Consider the following 17,048-nt stretch of genomic DNA (forward strand, 5'->3'; position numbering starts at 1 on the left):
TAGTAAGTGTCAGAGCTGGGATTTGAATCCAAGCATTCTGGTGTCAAAGTTTCTGCTCTTAAACCATTATGCTAAACTGACTAACAAAGTAAAAAAGTATGCTGGTATTAATTCTATTATCCTTTCAGCAAATCATTATTGTTTTAAAAAATATCCGTTGGTTGTGATTGAAGCCCATGATTTGCGGGCCTCTCGCTGTTGTGGCCTCTCCTGTTGCGGAGCACAGGCTCTGGACGCGCAGGCTCAGTGGCCATGGCTCACAGGCCCAGCCGCTCTGCGGTACGTGGGATCTTCCCAGACCGGGGCACGAACCCGTGTCCCCTGCATCGGCAGGCGGACTCTCAACCACTGTGCCACCAAGGAAGCCCTGAAGCCCATGATTTAAAGGGGGAAAAAACACCTCTTAAAGCTTAGATATACAAGCACTGTTATGGTTTTTGACTATTGCCTGCCTTTCACTTGCTTATTAGATGTTAACCACTAGATCTAGGCAGAGAAACAGAGCATGTGAGTGTGCCTGTGTATTTGAGTGTGTGTGTGAGATGAGAAAGAATGTGTGTCAGTGAGAAGGAAAGGTAAGGGCAGGAGAGAGAGGGAGGGAAGAAGGAGGAAAGAGAGAATGAGAGTGTGTGTGTTAGTTTTTAGAGAAACTCCTGAAAACACAGCAAACTGAAGCTAAGGTAATGGTATGTCTGCAGTGTTGACTTGAATAACCAATGTACAGCTCCACTGAAATAAGAGTGTTTCTCCTCCATCAATAGCTTTGTACATAGATACTAGTTTTTTAGTCATTTCATTTTCCATATTAACCTTTTTAATAGATGACAGCTCTTGGTTTAGGCTGGAGTTCATGACTGTAATCAACTTTTCATAATTTCCTAGGTCTAACAATCTGTAATATAACCACTGGACTCATACCAAAATGGACAGGAATTACCAGGAGTGACCCTATGAAACCAGAATGAAAATACACAGAAGGTATACCATTCCTGCATACTTTGAGGAGGTAGATGGTGGAGTTGATTTCATTCACATGCCTATGAGCAGCGGCACCAGATGACACACTCAACAGACCAGATTTGCTTTCTTCAATGGAGAGCGCTGCTAACCGAAGGTCATCAGTCAGATCCCAGATGCACTTATCACAGCCTGGGGGTAAAGTGGGTATGTCATTTCTTCAAAATCAAAGGTCAGCTGGGAAGCATGCTGCTTTAAGTCGATTATTATATGCACTTTCTTGGTTAATACTACTTGTAATTTTGTTTCCTGAGGAGTTGTTCTGGGCCAGGAACTAGTCCTTACACTCAAAACAGAGTAGGGCCTAAGATGAGGTAAAGTGTTAATCGGGCACTTAAAACGTAACAAAAAAACAAACACATGCAACTGAAAATTAGGTTAACATGAACACTAAAGGCTGAACTGAGAAAGAAAGGAACAAAGGGCAAGGCATCTGAGAGATGGGTGGCAAAGGAGAACCCTCTCTCCACTTTTCTTTGGTGGTAGGAAAGCTATCTGGGATGACTCTCTCCATGTCAGGCTTTGGGCTTCTGCTTGGTGCCGGCTAGTGAAGATGGAACGTGCCAGGTATTCCCCCTCTCCTGGCAGCTTTTCTTACTGCCTATTCAGGCTCTAATGCCTTCACCTCACCCCAGGGATGTCTCAGCGCCTCCCCATGGCCCGACCTCCTGTCGGGATGAATGGTTCAGCAGAAGCAGGTCTGCAGGACATCACTGTTTGCGAATATCACTCCCTGATAGCTGACGAACCTGCACACATGGTTAGGTAGGTGGCAGTTTCTCGCTGCTTCCTGCATTTCACGTTTGAGTTCCTCTGACCACTGTCATCACCCCCAGGACCCAGCGCCCTCCTGTGACACACACACAAAGGACACCCTTTGAAACTTTTCTGTTCCCAATCTCTTTCCCCCAGATTGCACTCTCTTCTAGAGAACTGATAAATGGAGACTAAAGTGTTAATGGTTGTTAATATGTTAATTTGTTATTTGAAGTTCAACGCAGACTTCCTCATATGCTCTCTCAAAGGAATGGCTCCCCAGCCAGTACATCAGGCTGGTGGAAAAGATGCGTAGGGCCAAGCAGGCACATTGATGTCTTTAAAGTGACCTTGCTTAGGGGGTCACCTATGCTGTCAGTGTATAAACTCTGTCCTGCTTGTGCCTCTCATCCTATGTCACCTTCAGTAATATTAATCTCTTGTGCCTAGAGGGACTGAGTGGCCAAGATACTTTTGTTTGGGGGAAGGGATATCTAATATTAAAGCAGTCTTTAAACCACTCTACCTAAAGCCAAATATTACTTTCTTGATAGAAGGTTTTCTAAGGCAAAGCTTTCCTTAAATCCTTCTAAAAAATCAATCATGGACTTCTCTAGGCTAAGGGCTTGAAGGATGCTTGAGAAGTCATTGAGACCGGGTCTGGGCATTTGTTTTGAAATGTTTCAGCAGGTTCTTGCACCATTAGGAATACTCATGATTTGAATAACCAGAGGGGCAGGAAAGAAAAGGCAGCTCCATTTCATAAGGCCTGAATATTATATTTCTGGTGCCACTTCAGATTTAGAGTGATTTGAGAAAAGCCACTTAAATCTCTTGGCATCTCAGTTTCCCCAATGTTGTAAAGCGTAGTCTGTGGATTACTTTATCTGAGGACCTGAAGAGATAATATAGAAAAAGGAGCTAAAATGAACTCAGTCACTGGGAACTGTATTTCCAACTTAGCCTTTACCTACTAAGTAAGATGCCGAACTTAAAGACTTGATAAAATAAATTTTCTAAAATAGAGCTGTTTAAATGTAAATCACCTATCTGCCCATTGGAATCAAGTGGACTGAATGTCTTTTGTTTAGGGTCCATTTGGTTGAGACACAGACAGGGTTAAAGCCAAGGGTTGGACTCAGGCAGTTTCTAGAGAGAGTATTGCATAGCTTTTCTTAATCCTACACCTGCAGCACATTAGAGAAAGTGGGGTTAGTCAATCATGTACTGTTATTTTTACTTATGGTTGGGCAGTCCATGCCTGTAGGGGGTTCAGAACCTTCTCCCAAGCATTCTCCGGTTACGCTGTCACATGGGCCTCCCCCACAACTGCACACTGTGGGAAACAAAAACAAGAGATTAGGGATTCATTTCTTAATGCCTAAAATATGGCAATGTTTTTGTGGTTTGTAGAAATACTGGCTATCGGTATATAATTCTTCAATGGGGATTAATTATATTCTTTCTTAAGATCGTGTGGAATACATGATTTAGTGATTATTCCTCTCACCCAATTAAGCCCCAGCTCAGGGAGATTTTCAAAGGTGACCCTGGGGCAAAAGTAAATCTAAATGTTCTAGGATTCCTTTCCCAACTATTTGAGATTCTGACATGACTCTGCAACTGCTTCAGTCCAAAGAGCTCCTGGTCAGTTTCATAAGGTACAAAATGATCACAGAGTCCATCATTCAGCTGGAATCTGAAAGCCATCCTTTCATCACAGTCAAATTCTCCAGTTAATCCAGCTCCAGGTTTGATTACTGCCAGGTGTGAGCGAGGAGACCCAAGAGCGATTCTTGGGTCCCACAGTGCTTGACTCTTGGCAAGACTGACTCCAAACCTCCAAATGACAGCTATCAGTGGGATAGCTAGCAACAATGTCGTGGAAAGAATTAGGACCATATTTACATGGATTTAGAAGATCTGGGTGCCCATTATTAATCTACTGATAATTTTCAAGAATGCCTTTTGGAAAAAACCAAAAACAAAACCCCAATCTCACTAGACTGTTCATTTTCCACTGAGTTTTGGAGTGGAGATTAATTTTTTTTAACATCTTTATCGAAGTATAATTGCTTTACAATGGTGTGTTAGTTTCTGCTGTATAACAAAGTGAATCAGCTATACATATACATATACATATATCCCCATATCTCCTCCCTCTTGCGTCTCCCTCCCACCCTCCCTATCCCACCCCTCTAGGTGGTCGCAAAGCACTGAGCTGATCTCCCTGTGCTATGTGGCTGCTTCTGGAGTGGAGATTAATTTTTAATATTTACAAAGGATTTCTTAAGCTATCTAGGCTAGCAATAAGCTGGAATTGTGAATTTCCTCCCACCTCTTAACTGTCTTAACAGAATAATCATAAAAAATTAGCTTCAAGGGTAACATACATTTATTACATTTTGGCTGTTTAATGTTCCACAAAATGTAGATTAAACAATTCAGCAAGATCATGCTTTATTGCTTCTAGCATCAGCTTCTTTTCTAAGACTGATCTGCATCTCTGTAACTTAAACATGAGTTGACATTGATATGAGTCAATATTTTGAGAATCAGGATGTCAATGTTTAAGTCTTTGATTTTGCCAACACTCTTTCTGATGCCCACTTTCTCTCTCTTTAGTCTGACTGGGCACAGAGCTCCTCTCTCCACTCTGTTATTCTCGGGGTTACGCTTCTGTGCACATAGCTTTCCTGGAAACATGTTTACTTGTATTGCTTCTGCAGATCATATTTGTTTTCTTCTCAATTTCAAACTCTTCACTTCTTAAAAATCTCTTCAAGTGGAAATCTGTTTCAGTAAGAGAATCTCCAATTGAAGCATGCCACAAGAGCACAATAACTCTCCCTCACTCTTCTTCCCCTCAAAGTCACATAAGAGAAGAAATATTCAGTCTCAGCCTCCCTTTAGTCCTAGAGGAAGGCAATTTAACTTTTCTTCTGAAGAGCTTCACTCTCTGAGGCAAATGGATTGGAGAAATCCTGAATAAAATTTGTACCTTTCAGTCTAACTGAAGTCTGACCAGGAAGATTTCTTATATTATCCCTGAAATATTTACTCTGATAATTTGAGGAAATAGGGGGATGATTAAACTACCTATGGCTTGCTAATCTATTTCACTGAAATGTTGATTTTACCAAACGTAACTAAAAAGAGACACATAGCTTGCAGAGTAAGAAAATTGATGTCAAATATGCAAACTTTCATTCAGTCCTCTGGTCAATGACAGGTAATCTGTGGAAGTCTGATTTACTTATTTGATCAAAATTGAAAGGACATAAAGATGATAAGATAAAAGTTCACTAGTGTTAGTGTCTCATGGTTCATTCTACCCATGAGCTAAGCTACATTAGTCTTGATAAAAATACCTACCCCTAGAAGTATGGGATGCACATTCCTATATTGCCCTGGAAAAGTGTCAAGGGGGTAATTGCAATATTTCCCCAAGATAAATTCATCTAAATCCAGCATTGACAGAGACCCTGCTCCTATCACACAAGTGCTGGCTGGGTAGCTGCTGCAGCATGCACAGAACCATACCTGCACAGTTCTTGGCTCTCCTGGCATCCCCATAGTAGCCAGGTGCGCAGTGTTCACACTTGAATCCGGTGGTGTTGGGTAAGCAATTCCTACACTGGCCAGTGACCTCATCACAGTCTTCAAAGATCAGGTTAGGATCTGAATTTCCACTGCAGTCACATTTCTTACAGGTGCTTCCAATCAGCAAGGGGTTTCCATAGTAACCAGGAGCACATCTGAAGGGGAATCACATGTTAAAAATTTAGCAACCATAGTTTTCTTCCTTTTTAGCTTCTTTCCTACATAGAAGAAAGTGTAATGAATATTTGTGTATTGCTCTCCCAGAACTAATTCCCACTCTCCCATCTTCCTAATAGGACCAGACTTTGTTTTTAAGGAACTACCCCTCCCCACTGTGTTGCAGCCCATTCAGTTCGGCGAGAACTTCAGGTGCAGGAGTGTCTGGATATGACCAGGGTGGGGGCATTTCTGGTCACTCCAGTGACTGGGGTGCACAGCTGGCATACGATGGTGGTACTAGATATGCTACATTTGGCCGTGAGATATGCCACTAGGGCATAGCTAAGGATTGTCCTGGACAAAATGTTAGTAATACCTTTACTGAGAAACACTGGTATGTATTCTACCTTGCCATAGTGAATTGTTCTGATAACATAAACCTGAGCCAACCAGTGCCTGGCATTGTCCTGGCCGAAATGGTTTGGCTCAGGAGTGATTCAGCTGGAGTGGAGCTCAGGGCTCTTGTTTGAGGGTTGTGTGAAGGTCTTCTCTCCCTCTGCAGGTGAATGAAGAGGCAGGCAGCACGCTTAGCTCTTGCAGCCATCTTGTGACTGAAGGAAGACAGTGTGGAGACAAAGCAGAGGGCAGAGCTGGGAGTACCACAGATAAACAGAGCTGGGGCCAGATGGCCATTATTCTGTATGTTTCAGATATATGAGCCTACAGAGGCCAGGAACCTAACTGCATTTGCTGTGGAGGCAGAGCTGAGTCCTACGGTCATGCCAGCTGGCCTTAATGAGAGACTCCAGCCCAGGTGGAGAGCAGAGGGTGAACTACTTCCAGCCTTTGCTGGCCTTGCCAAGCTATGCACTCTGGGGGGGGGGGGGCTGCCTCTGACCAGAGGAAAAGACCCTTTCTCTACTTTTTCCAAAAGGTAACCTGTCGGCCAGCAGAGGCCCTGCTCTGAGTGATGGGCCCACAGGCCCCATCTAAGGGGGTAGCTGCTTCTCAGCTCCTATCAACTGTTTCTATACTGTAGCCTTGAGGGAATGAAGGATCTATGTTGTCAGATCTTATTTTTAAAGGAAAAAGTTGAAATTCGGATTTTTATGTGAAATCTCAGTTTTTAAAGGTTGGCTCAAACTTTGTAAGAATACTTTTTGAGGCAAACTACACACTTTTTGGCTGGCTGTGGCCCCCTCTCTGCTATGGACCTAAATCAGTGTTGAAGACTGGCTAAGGTGGGCTGAAGATGCTTTGGGAGTGGCTGGAAGGAATGTGCAGTCACACCGTCATGGGGCTGAAGGTCAGGCACAGGAGTTAGTTTTGATGAGAAAGAAAAAGAAGAGAGCCAGTGAAGGTTTCTGAGTGATAAAAGTGATGGTGAATGAAGCTGGTGTTGGCATCAGAGTTCAGGATGGACTCGGGGCTGGAATGGGAGACCAGGGTTGGGTGGGGAGGGCCTGGGGTGGGACCTATGCCTTGGGAGTGGAAAGGAAGAGAAGACTTTCCAAGGACACCAATAAGACCCAGCCAGCAATAATAGGACACCACCTTTTTAAATGCTTCCATTTAAAGTAAAAGAATCATGATTCAGAAGATTTGAAAAATAGAGAAATGAAAAAAAATCACATCTGTAATCCCAAGACCTTAACAATCACTGTTCAACATTTTGCATATGTTTTTCCAGGTTTTATTCCCGTCTCAGTTTTTTGATGTAGTTGTAATGATGGTGTATGTTCAGTCACTTGCAACATATCTCATGACTTCACCCAGGTAAATTCATTTAGTTACCACAGACACCTGGGAGGTAGGGCACACAGGCTTGGCATTCTGAGGCTGAGAGGCTACTTTGGTTTTCCAGGCTCACATGCTAGGAAGTGACAGCGTAAGACCCAGACCTTCTGACCCTGATGTTCTTTCCTTTGCTCTGCCCTGGACCACACTGCTACTGCTATAAATGAATGAGTGAATTCATCCAACAGAAGGACAACTCATGTCTATTTTGTGTAAGGCACAAAGAGACAGGAAGAGGAAAAACACATAGCCTATGCACTGAAAGAAAAGGAAAAGAATTAGGCATAATTACACAAACTCTAGAAGTCGAGGACTATGAAAAAGATAAGAATGAATGTAAGTGCCACACAACCCACAAAGAGACATCCCCCTGAGGAAATGTTTGATAAATTTTATTATTCATACTCATGTCTTTGTACCTTTGGTTCACAGGCCCTCTTGTCCCCAAGTCAGCATAAATCATTCCTCTATGGAACACATGGCTGGATTGAATTTCTATCCCGTGCCGCAGTTCACCAAACAGAATATTAGATACTTAGGCTCACTAAAATGCGACTCAGATCTGCCACTTCAGTGTGCAGCTGCGAAGCCTGAGGTCTGGGAGTGCACGGACTTGTCCAAGCTCACAGAAGCCAGATGCCAGTTGCTTTCTTTTCTCTGTTTAATTCCACTGTATTTGATCTCCATAGGTGGTTCCCTGGTCTTCTACTAGTCAGAATCTCAACCACAGTGGAAACCTACTTTGAGTTACTTTGAATTTCAAGAATATCTTTTGGTGGTAGGCTCAGAGGCAATTCTGAAGTCACAGTCCCAACTTCAACCCTACAGATTTTATAGAATGAGCACACGAAGGTTTTGTACTCATGGCACCCTCTAACCCTGACTTTATAGATGAGGAAACTACAGCGTGGAGAAGCTGGACAATTGGTTCACTGCTTCAGGGCTCAAGCATCATATGGGACTCCAAGCTTATGCTCTTTCCACTCCACAAATCTGGCATTAATGAGTTAACTAATAAGTCCATTAATGATATAACAGTTGAGTAATTAAATGCTATCTATTAATACACCTAATTCCTGTCCTCGAAGAGCAAATTACAAAGGATACAAAAGGACAAGGAGTCGGATTTAGAGCCAGCATTGGAGCCCAGGTACCCAGTACTGGTGCACTTTTATTTTCTTCCATAATCTTGTTTCTAGCTTTATTAATGACTTGATTCACTTGGAGAAAATAGAGCTGATAAAATTACAGTGTAAATGAAAGAACTGTGACATACAAACTTTGTCATTTCAGTCAGTGATCATATCATTTGGGAAAAATGGAAAACAAAAAGATACGTTTTTTGGAAAAAAATGCTTTTGACCAAAAACTATTATTTTGGGAATTTTTGTAGTGCTTTCCCTCTCCTCTGCTCCTTCTCCTTTTCTTCTCTTCCCAAGGCCATATACCTCTTACTGAATGCTTTTATCAAAGGTGCCAAAATTCCCAGCCCAGGTGGCATAGAAGCTTTTCTGGCGGGGATGTCACTCTGTAGCTGTCATCTGGGTTAAATTAAATGAAGAAAAAAAAAAGCACCTGTTACATAGTAGGTGCCATATAAATGCTCTCTACTTCTCTACGAATGACTGGGAGCTAAGGCTAGGAAAATATAAGTAACCCATTCCAGGTCACAGGGCCAGAATCCAGAAATGCGGCAGGGCAGAGAGTAGGGAGTAATAAGAATTCTATACAGATAACAGGGCTGATACCTTAAGTTTGAAAAACTTGACGCCTGCAGAAAGAATCAGACTAAAGCCCTGAATCATAATATAAGCCTCAATAAACGTTAGCTTCTTCTTCTTCTTCCTCCTCTTTATTATTGTTTTCTAACATCAAGGTCATCATCAAAATCATTATCACCGTCATCATCGTCGATGATGATACTATGTTCGGCCTTTCCTGTTAGGATTTTCAGGTCTCCCTGAATTTGCTTTAATTTGCCCCATTCTTCTTTCCTGATCCTTAAGCAATAAGATCCACATGATAAAACCTCATACGATTTTAGCATGTCTCTCAATCCCCTGCAGAATTGAATGGATAAAGGTACACTGTTAGAGCTGCCGCAAGAGACAATGTGGAATACTAAGGCATTGACATCATATATGTTTATTAACTGAAAACTTTGTGTTGAACATTGAGGGTCAATTGTGTGACCTTAGATTAAGTCTCTTCATGGCTCTGAGTCTCAGGTCCCTCATCTTTAAAATGTACTACTTAGGAGCAGAGGGAAGGTCATTCTGGAACGAGAATGAGAATTCAAAACGCCTGTCCATTCGGTTGTGCATTTTATAATTATTTGCATCAGAAGATGACTTCCATTTGCAACCTCTATTCTATTCTGGGTCTTTGATTTTCCAGGCATGGGGTGGGAAGTGGGGGATCAAATGGGGCAAAAAGTGACTGACTCTTGTCACTACATCGTGCCTTCTTAAAGGAACATTAAAAATTCTGGGGTTTTTTTAGTAAAAAAAAGTTTTAAAAAAGTATTATTGAAGCAAATATAACTCAGTGCCTACAATGTTTTAGACACTGCAATGGAGGAAGAATGGATAGAGAAATAAATAAGATGCTACTTCTGCTGAGAAGCTCATATTTCAATGAGATTTAAAAAAATTGTTTGATTTTGAACAAGTGGCTTAACCTCTCTGTGTCTCACATTCTTTCTCTGTAAATAAGGATGAAAATGGTATCTCATAGGATTTTATTCTGAAGTTTAAATGTATCATTGCAAGTGAACTGCTTACAACAGCGCCCGGCATAGAGTAAGCTCTCAATAAATGTCAGTTATTATTTTTATCATCATCTAAATGTAATAAAATGTGGTAAGCTCTTCAGTTGACCTGGTGGATTTTAAGAGCAGCAAGTCCAGCATGGGGAGTTTAAATTGTGAGGTGAGAAAGGACTTTGGGAAGAGACAGGCAGGACCCAGAGCAGGCTAAGTAACACGGGCCTTACTGGGAAGACAAGCGTGCTTTGAGCTGTTCTGCACACTACTAGAAGAGGCTCGTGTCTTATGTTTAGACCAGTGTTGCTCAAAATTGTATGTAGTATGGATCCTTGTGAAAAGAAAAACATTCATACAGAATATCTTCCAGTGTTCATTTAAATTACCTTTAAATATTTCAAACATAAAACTAAGTAGTAACTCCTTATGTCTATGACTTGTATACATCTTGAAAAACCAAGATAAATTTTCCAAATAAAACAAAACTATAAAATGGATCGAATTCAAATGAACAGTTTTAATTCAAGGCAACGGATGATGTCGTTGCAACTGAATGGTTACTTGCAATGTGATGTGGTAGAGGATTGTTTGAGTTCAGCATGCATGACCTGCCCTGTGCTATGTCATGACTCTGTGTGCCTCACTGTCATGTCATTCGGCCTCCAGTTGTCTGTAATGTCTCACTGACACACCATCAGCCATCATTTTCTCCTCAGCTCTGAGGCAGATAGATCCCCCTTTATTATAAAATGGTACTTCAGAAAGTCCAGAACATGTTTCAATGAACTTTTTTCTCAAGATTATCACTGAAATGAAACACAAAATTAAGAAAACACTCACTGAGAACCCATGAACCTCTACGAATATTTCCAAGGACACCAGTCAGTGGCTCTTGAGCCCCAGTTTGAGAATCACTGTTTTGTATTTTGCAGGTGTGGTATTAAAGGTTGAAATAGAGCAGTAGTTCACAAGTCAGTGAGAGGACTGGTGTGAGAACCCAACGGGGAGTCAAAATATGGGTCCCCAGGCCTCACCTGAGAGGTCTCTTTTCAGTGGGGCACGGAGCGGGTGAGGGAGGGCTAGGGAATCCAAAGGTTTCCAGGAGATACTTACACACAGTCAGACTTGAAAACCACCCCGATTAAATGATCTTTAGGTACAGAAACACCCAGAGTGTTCTTGTTTGAACTAATGAGACAGATATCCATGCAAATCAGCGGCATATTTTGGAAAGATCTTGTGGAGAGATCTGAGTTTACAAATTCATTGAAAACATATTAGATGAAGTTTAATTGGGACAATTTAACAACTTGATGAGTAAACTCAAAACAGAAACCCCCTCTCAGTCCCAGAGTCAAACAAATCAAAAGCAGTTAAGGCCACCTCCTGTGGGATGATCCAGCTCCCCTGTGGGAAGGAAACCACTCCTCTCACTATGCTTTTGAAGAGCCTCTCCTTGCCCTCTCTTTAGCTTTTCATTTTTTCTGTCTTGCAATGAATGGTTTTCAGGTTTGTCTCCTCCCCTAGCCTTGACTTCATGAGGACAAGAGAACATGTCTTAGATGTATTGCATCCCTACTCTTCCCACCCATCTGTTTGTGTGGTCATTTCTATTTTGAAAAAGAGTTACCTGGATTGTCAGGTCAATTTTTGATGTAAAAGACCTCAGTGGATTCTTTTTAAAAGAACAGGGTGAGAGGAAGGGTGGATGGGAAAGAGAAGAAATGAAAGTTGCTCAAAGTGATCCTCCCCCAATGCAGATGAAAGGCCTTAGAAGGGATGCTTACTTCCAGCACCTTTGTAAATGCAGCCTCCTGTCAAAGGGAATCTACTTAACAGACTAACCATTTTTCTCCTCCATATCAGAAGTTCATCTAATTCATTAATTGTCAATGTTTAAAATAGGAGACTCTTAGAAGACATTCGGAAAAAGCAGAATGGAAGAATCCAGATTTTTAAGCCAAACTTTCCAAGTCCTGGTTCCCCCACTTAGCAGTGATGTGACTTTAGATAAGTCACAGTTTCCTCATATGCAAAATACGACCTCCTCTCAGGGTAGTTATGAGGCTGAGAGAGGACATAGGAAACAATCAATAAAGGGCACTATTTCTAGCTAAGGAAACTGAGATTCAGGGAAATGAGCCAGCTTGTCCCAAGCACACATTATGCCAGCAGTGGCAACAGGACAATAGGCACAATGACTCGTACTGTTACCAGTTAATTTTTTTTTTTTTGCAGTACGCGGGCCTCTCACCGTTGCGGCCTCTCCCGCTGCGGAGCACAGGCTCCGGACGTGCAAATTCAGCGGCCATGGCTCACGGGCCCAGCCGCTCCGCGGCATGTGGGGTCTTCCCGGGCTGGGGCACGAACCCGCGTCCCCTGCATCGGCAGGCAGACTCTCAACCTCTGCGCCACCAGGGAAGCCCACCAGTTAATTTTTATTGAGCATTTATTAAGTGCCAGGTGCCATACTAAAAACTTCACAGTATTACTCACAACAGTCCTATGAGGTGGGTATTTTCATTTTTTCCTTTCTGGAGATGTGGAAATAGCCACTTAGAGATCAAATAACTTGCCCAGGAGACCATAAAGGGCTACAGCTGAGAGACAGCCACCCAGGCTGATGCTACATCTCAACACGGTACTTCCACTTCCCAAACTAGTGCTCTCTCCTCCATCCCATCAATCCAGGTCCAGGCTAAGCAGCAGATCTGACTGAGCCTTGCTGATTAATGGCAGGTTCCAGGAACCTCTGATGTGGGCCAGGGGATTTATCATCTACAATGCCACATGTGAGGTGGGCATGATGTCCTGTGCCAGGCCCCCCACTGTCACTGACAGAACCCTAATCCGCACCTCTGTGTGATTTTGTAGGACTGAGCCCTTAGGGCTGAGGTTACTCACTTCTGGAGAAACTTGCATTTGGTCAGCAGGACTCTATTTAAGGCCATTAATTCCCCCTTCAGGAGCCATACGACACCCATTAGCTGGTAATATTGCTCAATCCTTATCTGAGTAAACTGAGTTAAACCTCAGACACTGAGGAGAAAAATCTCCATCCCTGGCTGATGAACAATCCTCTCACCCCCACTGAGCCAGATAATGAGTAAATCAGGTGGCTCATGTTCCTGGGTCCCCAAATAAGGAAATACAGAAAAAGCGTGTCACCAACATTAATCAGCCGAGGGTCATCTGATCATCTCTAGAAGTCCCTCTTAAAGGATGACATTCATATGGTCCCTCACCTTTCACTTCCCTCTTCTCTTACAGTAAAAGGGGGAAAATCCCACAGCTCTTTAGTAAAAGAATTATCCACATTTTGCAAATTTAATAATCACAATAACAATGCCCTCAAAATACAGAGATTTTTCTATGTACCATAGACACTGTGGCTTTTTAAAAAGAGTTCCAGAGCTACACTTTTAGAGATGGAGGGTGTTTTCCTCGGAAATGAGACGGTATTTAAGGTTTACCTTTTGAGACCCAGGCTGAATCTTTGAGCTCCACCCAGGGCAGTAAGCAGCATGCTGCGGTGAAGTGAGCACGCTGCAGATGTGGGGATGTGGGACTGTATGTCTGACCGGTCCCTTCTGCCCCTTCCCTCCCTGTCTTGAGGACACCACACATCATTTCACTGCCTAAACACAGTGGGGAGGATATTAATGGCATTTATGTTAAAAATAAGAAGGCCTCTCTGTGAGACTCTTTCAGTGAAAGCACTTTTATCTTAGAAAGCTGTGAGCAGCTGAGGGAGGATGGGAAACGTCTTGCCAGGAATCATTCAGCGGGAGTCTTGCACCCTTGCTTGCCAAGGCCATTCTTGTTTGAGCAAAGCCCAAAGCAACTTAAAAAAGAGTGTTAGGTGTAAATACCAAAAAGGGATTCAGAAAATCCAAACTCATGGAATTAGTTTACTTTTCAGGAGAGGAGATGGTATAAAGAATAGGTTAAATAATAGGTTTGTGCTTTTTTTCAATGTATCACTCTAATAACTGACCAGTTGATAAAAAAGGAATCACTGAAGAAGACTTTCTCTCTCTCTTTTGGACATTAATTGTACTACTGGTTCTCAGTGAGAGAGAGAGAGAGAGAGAGAGAGAGAGAGAGAGAGGACTGTTACCAAAACCATCTAGAGAATCTCTTCAAAATACGCATACTCATTTTTCCTCTTTCCTTACCCATTTATCCTGAGATGTAGCCCTGGACACCTAGGGAGCATTCTCATAGCTGTATATGAGGCATGGGATTTGGGAACGCTCCCCAAAGGGGTTCTGAAATGCTATCTCCCACTCCCTCTTCTTAAGACCTACTGAACGAGAGCATGGAAGTGCTGATGAGTGTAAGAAACAGGAAGTTTCCTTTGACCCCCATAGCACATGGTGACTTTCAGTAGCCTACCTTTCACAGTTAGGTCCAGCATAGTTTTCTTTACAAATACACCGAACAGCTCCATTTTTCCTATAGCAGGACTCTGCAAAACTGGAATTGAAAGAGAATATTAGAAGTCAATTCCATACATCATTGAAGAGACTGTCTTAACATTTTTTTTTTTTTTTTTTTTTTTTGCGGTACACGGGCCTCTCACTGTTAAGGCCTCTACCTTTGCGGAGCACAGGCTCCGGACGCGCAGGCTCAGCGGCCATGGCTCACGGGCGCAGCCGCTTTGCGGCATGTGGGATCCTCCTGGACCGGGGCACGAACCCGTGTTCCCTGCATCGGCAGGCGGACTCTCAAACACTGCACCACCAGGGAAGCCCTTAACTTTTGATTTTGATTAGATCATCTCTACCTTGGTCCCCTCAAGTTCAAATGGGTGCAATTATTTGCTTCAGTTAAATTAAATCTTCCTCCTTTCAGGAGAGCTCAGACTATCAGGCTCAGACAGAAAGTGACACACCACTGGTGACACCATTTCCCATGTCTACCTCATTTATTTTTCCATAGAGGCACTTTATTATTTTTACTTGAAACAGTGGGAATTTCCAGAACATCAGGTATATGTGTATGTGTGTATGTATAAATATATATGTATATATTTTTTAATGCAAATGTAAAACACATATCCTAAAGCTAGAGTAAAATAAGTAAATTTTACCTGTGATTTTAGATTTCTATGAGAATTTTCTCTTATTCCTACCACTTTCTGTGTATTCACTTGAAAGTTTCCCACTTTTTTTCTGCACTAGCTCTCTTTCACTCTTCAAGGTCATGAACCAATTCTAAACTATGCTTTATAATCTCCACAAAACCTTAATTTCTTTCATGTGTACCTTAAAGATTGGGAATAAAGGGTACAGGGACTGGCTCAGCTGATCAAAGTCATAAAGCAAGTACTCAAGCAAGAAATAGGACCCATAGTAAAAGGATTCTAGTTCATGAAACCCACTCTCTTGATTCTTCTTTTTTTTGATAATAAAAATTAGGACACAGGACAGAAAACAAATAAATATATTGTTTCAGCAGAATAAATAACTATCTTAATTATGAAGGCAAGGGAAATGGAATATTGTTCTCCATATGTTTTGAAAATTCTACCTACACTGACACATGAATCCATCTCCATGAGGAGGGTGTACAAAATTTTTAAGACTTTTAAATTAGTTTTGGCTTAGGTACTGTACAATCCATGGAGTGTGACCTGCTGTTCTCACATTCCTGCATGTATCAGCAAAGACCTAACCATCTTTGGAGGAAAGCAAATGGATATGTTTGCTTTGTGTGAAAATATTTATAAAATCAGTCAGAAAACAAATGTGCTTCTCAGTGAAAGGCAGTACATACAATTTATTTTCTCTAATAGTCTGGTTAAAAACATTCCAATGAATTACATTTCTTTGGCATTTACCCTTTATTTTGCTTGTTCTTATTCCTCAGCCTACTTAAAGAAACAGTATCAGTTAAGTGTCCAGAACATGAAAACCCACATGCATGTTTCTTTGAAGATGTTCCGCCCAGCAGCCCACCCATGGCTTGAAGGAATGAAATACCTGCCTGGAGTTGTCTGCTTTGAGCTCATGTCCTACAGTTTCAAACAGATGATGTTTTCCTTGTTTGGAGCAATTATTAGTAGACATGGAGGATGTCTGGCCAACCCTAAAATAAATAAATGAGCTCTGTGCAAATGGTCCCTGGGAATAGCTGTGTGACTATTGGTCTTGGTGGAGGGAGACTCAGAGGTAGTAGAGCCGCTGAGGGTTCCTTTTCCGTTTTCCATCAGCATTAATTGTTTATATTTTGCTTAGGCTAAAGTCTGTTTTGGGCTAGGGAAATGAAAACACTGCACCTTTCTCAGCCCACACTAATAACCATGGTGCCCTCTCCAAGTGGAAGGGAGTCTTTTGTTCTTGGAAAACCCTCAGGGAACTTAAAGGAAAACAGACTCAGCACTCTTTGTTTGCAAAACTCCCTCAAGCATCACTTCCTTGCCTTCTGATGTGGCTATTGTAATATCTGGAGATCCAAATCCTGGGTCTGTAGGCTCAACCTGCATATCTTTCAAAGTGTAATTCAGATTCCACACTTGGTGCCTTTCTGAAATCTCAAATAAAAGTCCTGGCACTTTGATTTTTTATAGAAAATAGAAATATGAATTTTAAGAAAAGCTGAAAGAGGCAGTGGGGAGTTTGATTTTTTATGATATTTAATTAGTATTTGAGATTAGTTAACTCAGTCAATAATAAGGCCAGATCAAAGACTAGCACTTTATAGGATCCAGGCAAATCTGTCCTGTTCTATGATCACACATTATCCCCCCACCCCACCCCCGCTTTCTGTATCCAGTTCTCTCCCCCAAGGGATTTCAGGAAGTAGAACTATTGCCACTACAGAGAAAGCAGGTCTCTTCCACGGTTCCCAATTCCTCCACACTCCCACTTAATGTTCTTTACTTATAGGTCATATATTTTTGCTTTTGTGTTAATCTTCAGCAGGTTTTTCCACCTCAAATCTGTCC

At 42.0% G+C, this 17,048-nt stretch overlaps 1 protein-coding gene across 1 annotated transcript in view; it reads right to left on the minus strand.

Annotated features, from left to right (window-relative positions):
* Positions 1-17,048, minus strand: part of LAMA4 (laminin subunit alpha 4) — a 150,817-nt gene that overhangs the window by 78,837 nt on the left and 54,932 nt on the right. Inside the window, exons 4-7 of the mRNA XM_030760289.2 lie at positions 14,495-14,575; positions 5,317-5,531; positions 3,014-3,109; positions 998-1,149 (exon numbers count right to left, since the gene is read on the minus strand). Coding sequence (XP_030616149.2) covers positions 998-1,149; positions 3,014-3,109; positions 5,317-5,531; positions 14,495-14,575 — 544 coding nt within the window. The remainder of the gene's footprint in view (positions 1-997; positions 1,150-3,013; positions 3,110-5,316; positions 5,532-14,494; positions 14,576-17,048) is intronic.

Source organism: Delphinapterus leucas, chromosome 12, assembly GCF_059928025.1.
Source record: "Delphinapterus leucas isolate spDelLeu-1000000601 "Yukka" chromosome 12, BTC_Dleu_Yukka2, whole genome shotgun sequence".
Classification (NCBI taxonomy): domain Eukaryota; kingdom Metazoa; phylum Chordata; class Mammalia; order Artiodactyla; family Monodontidae; genus Delphinapterus; species Delphinapterus leucas.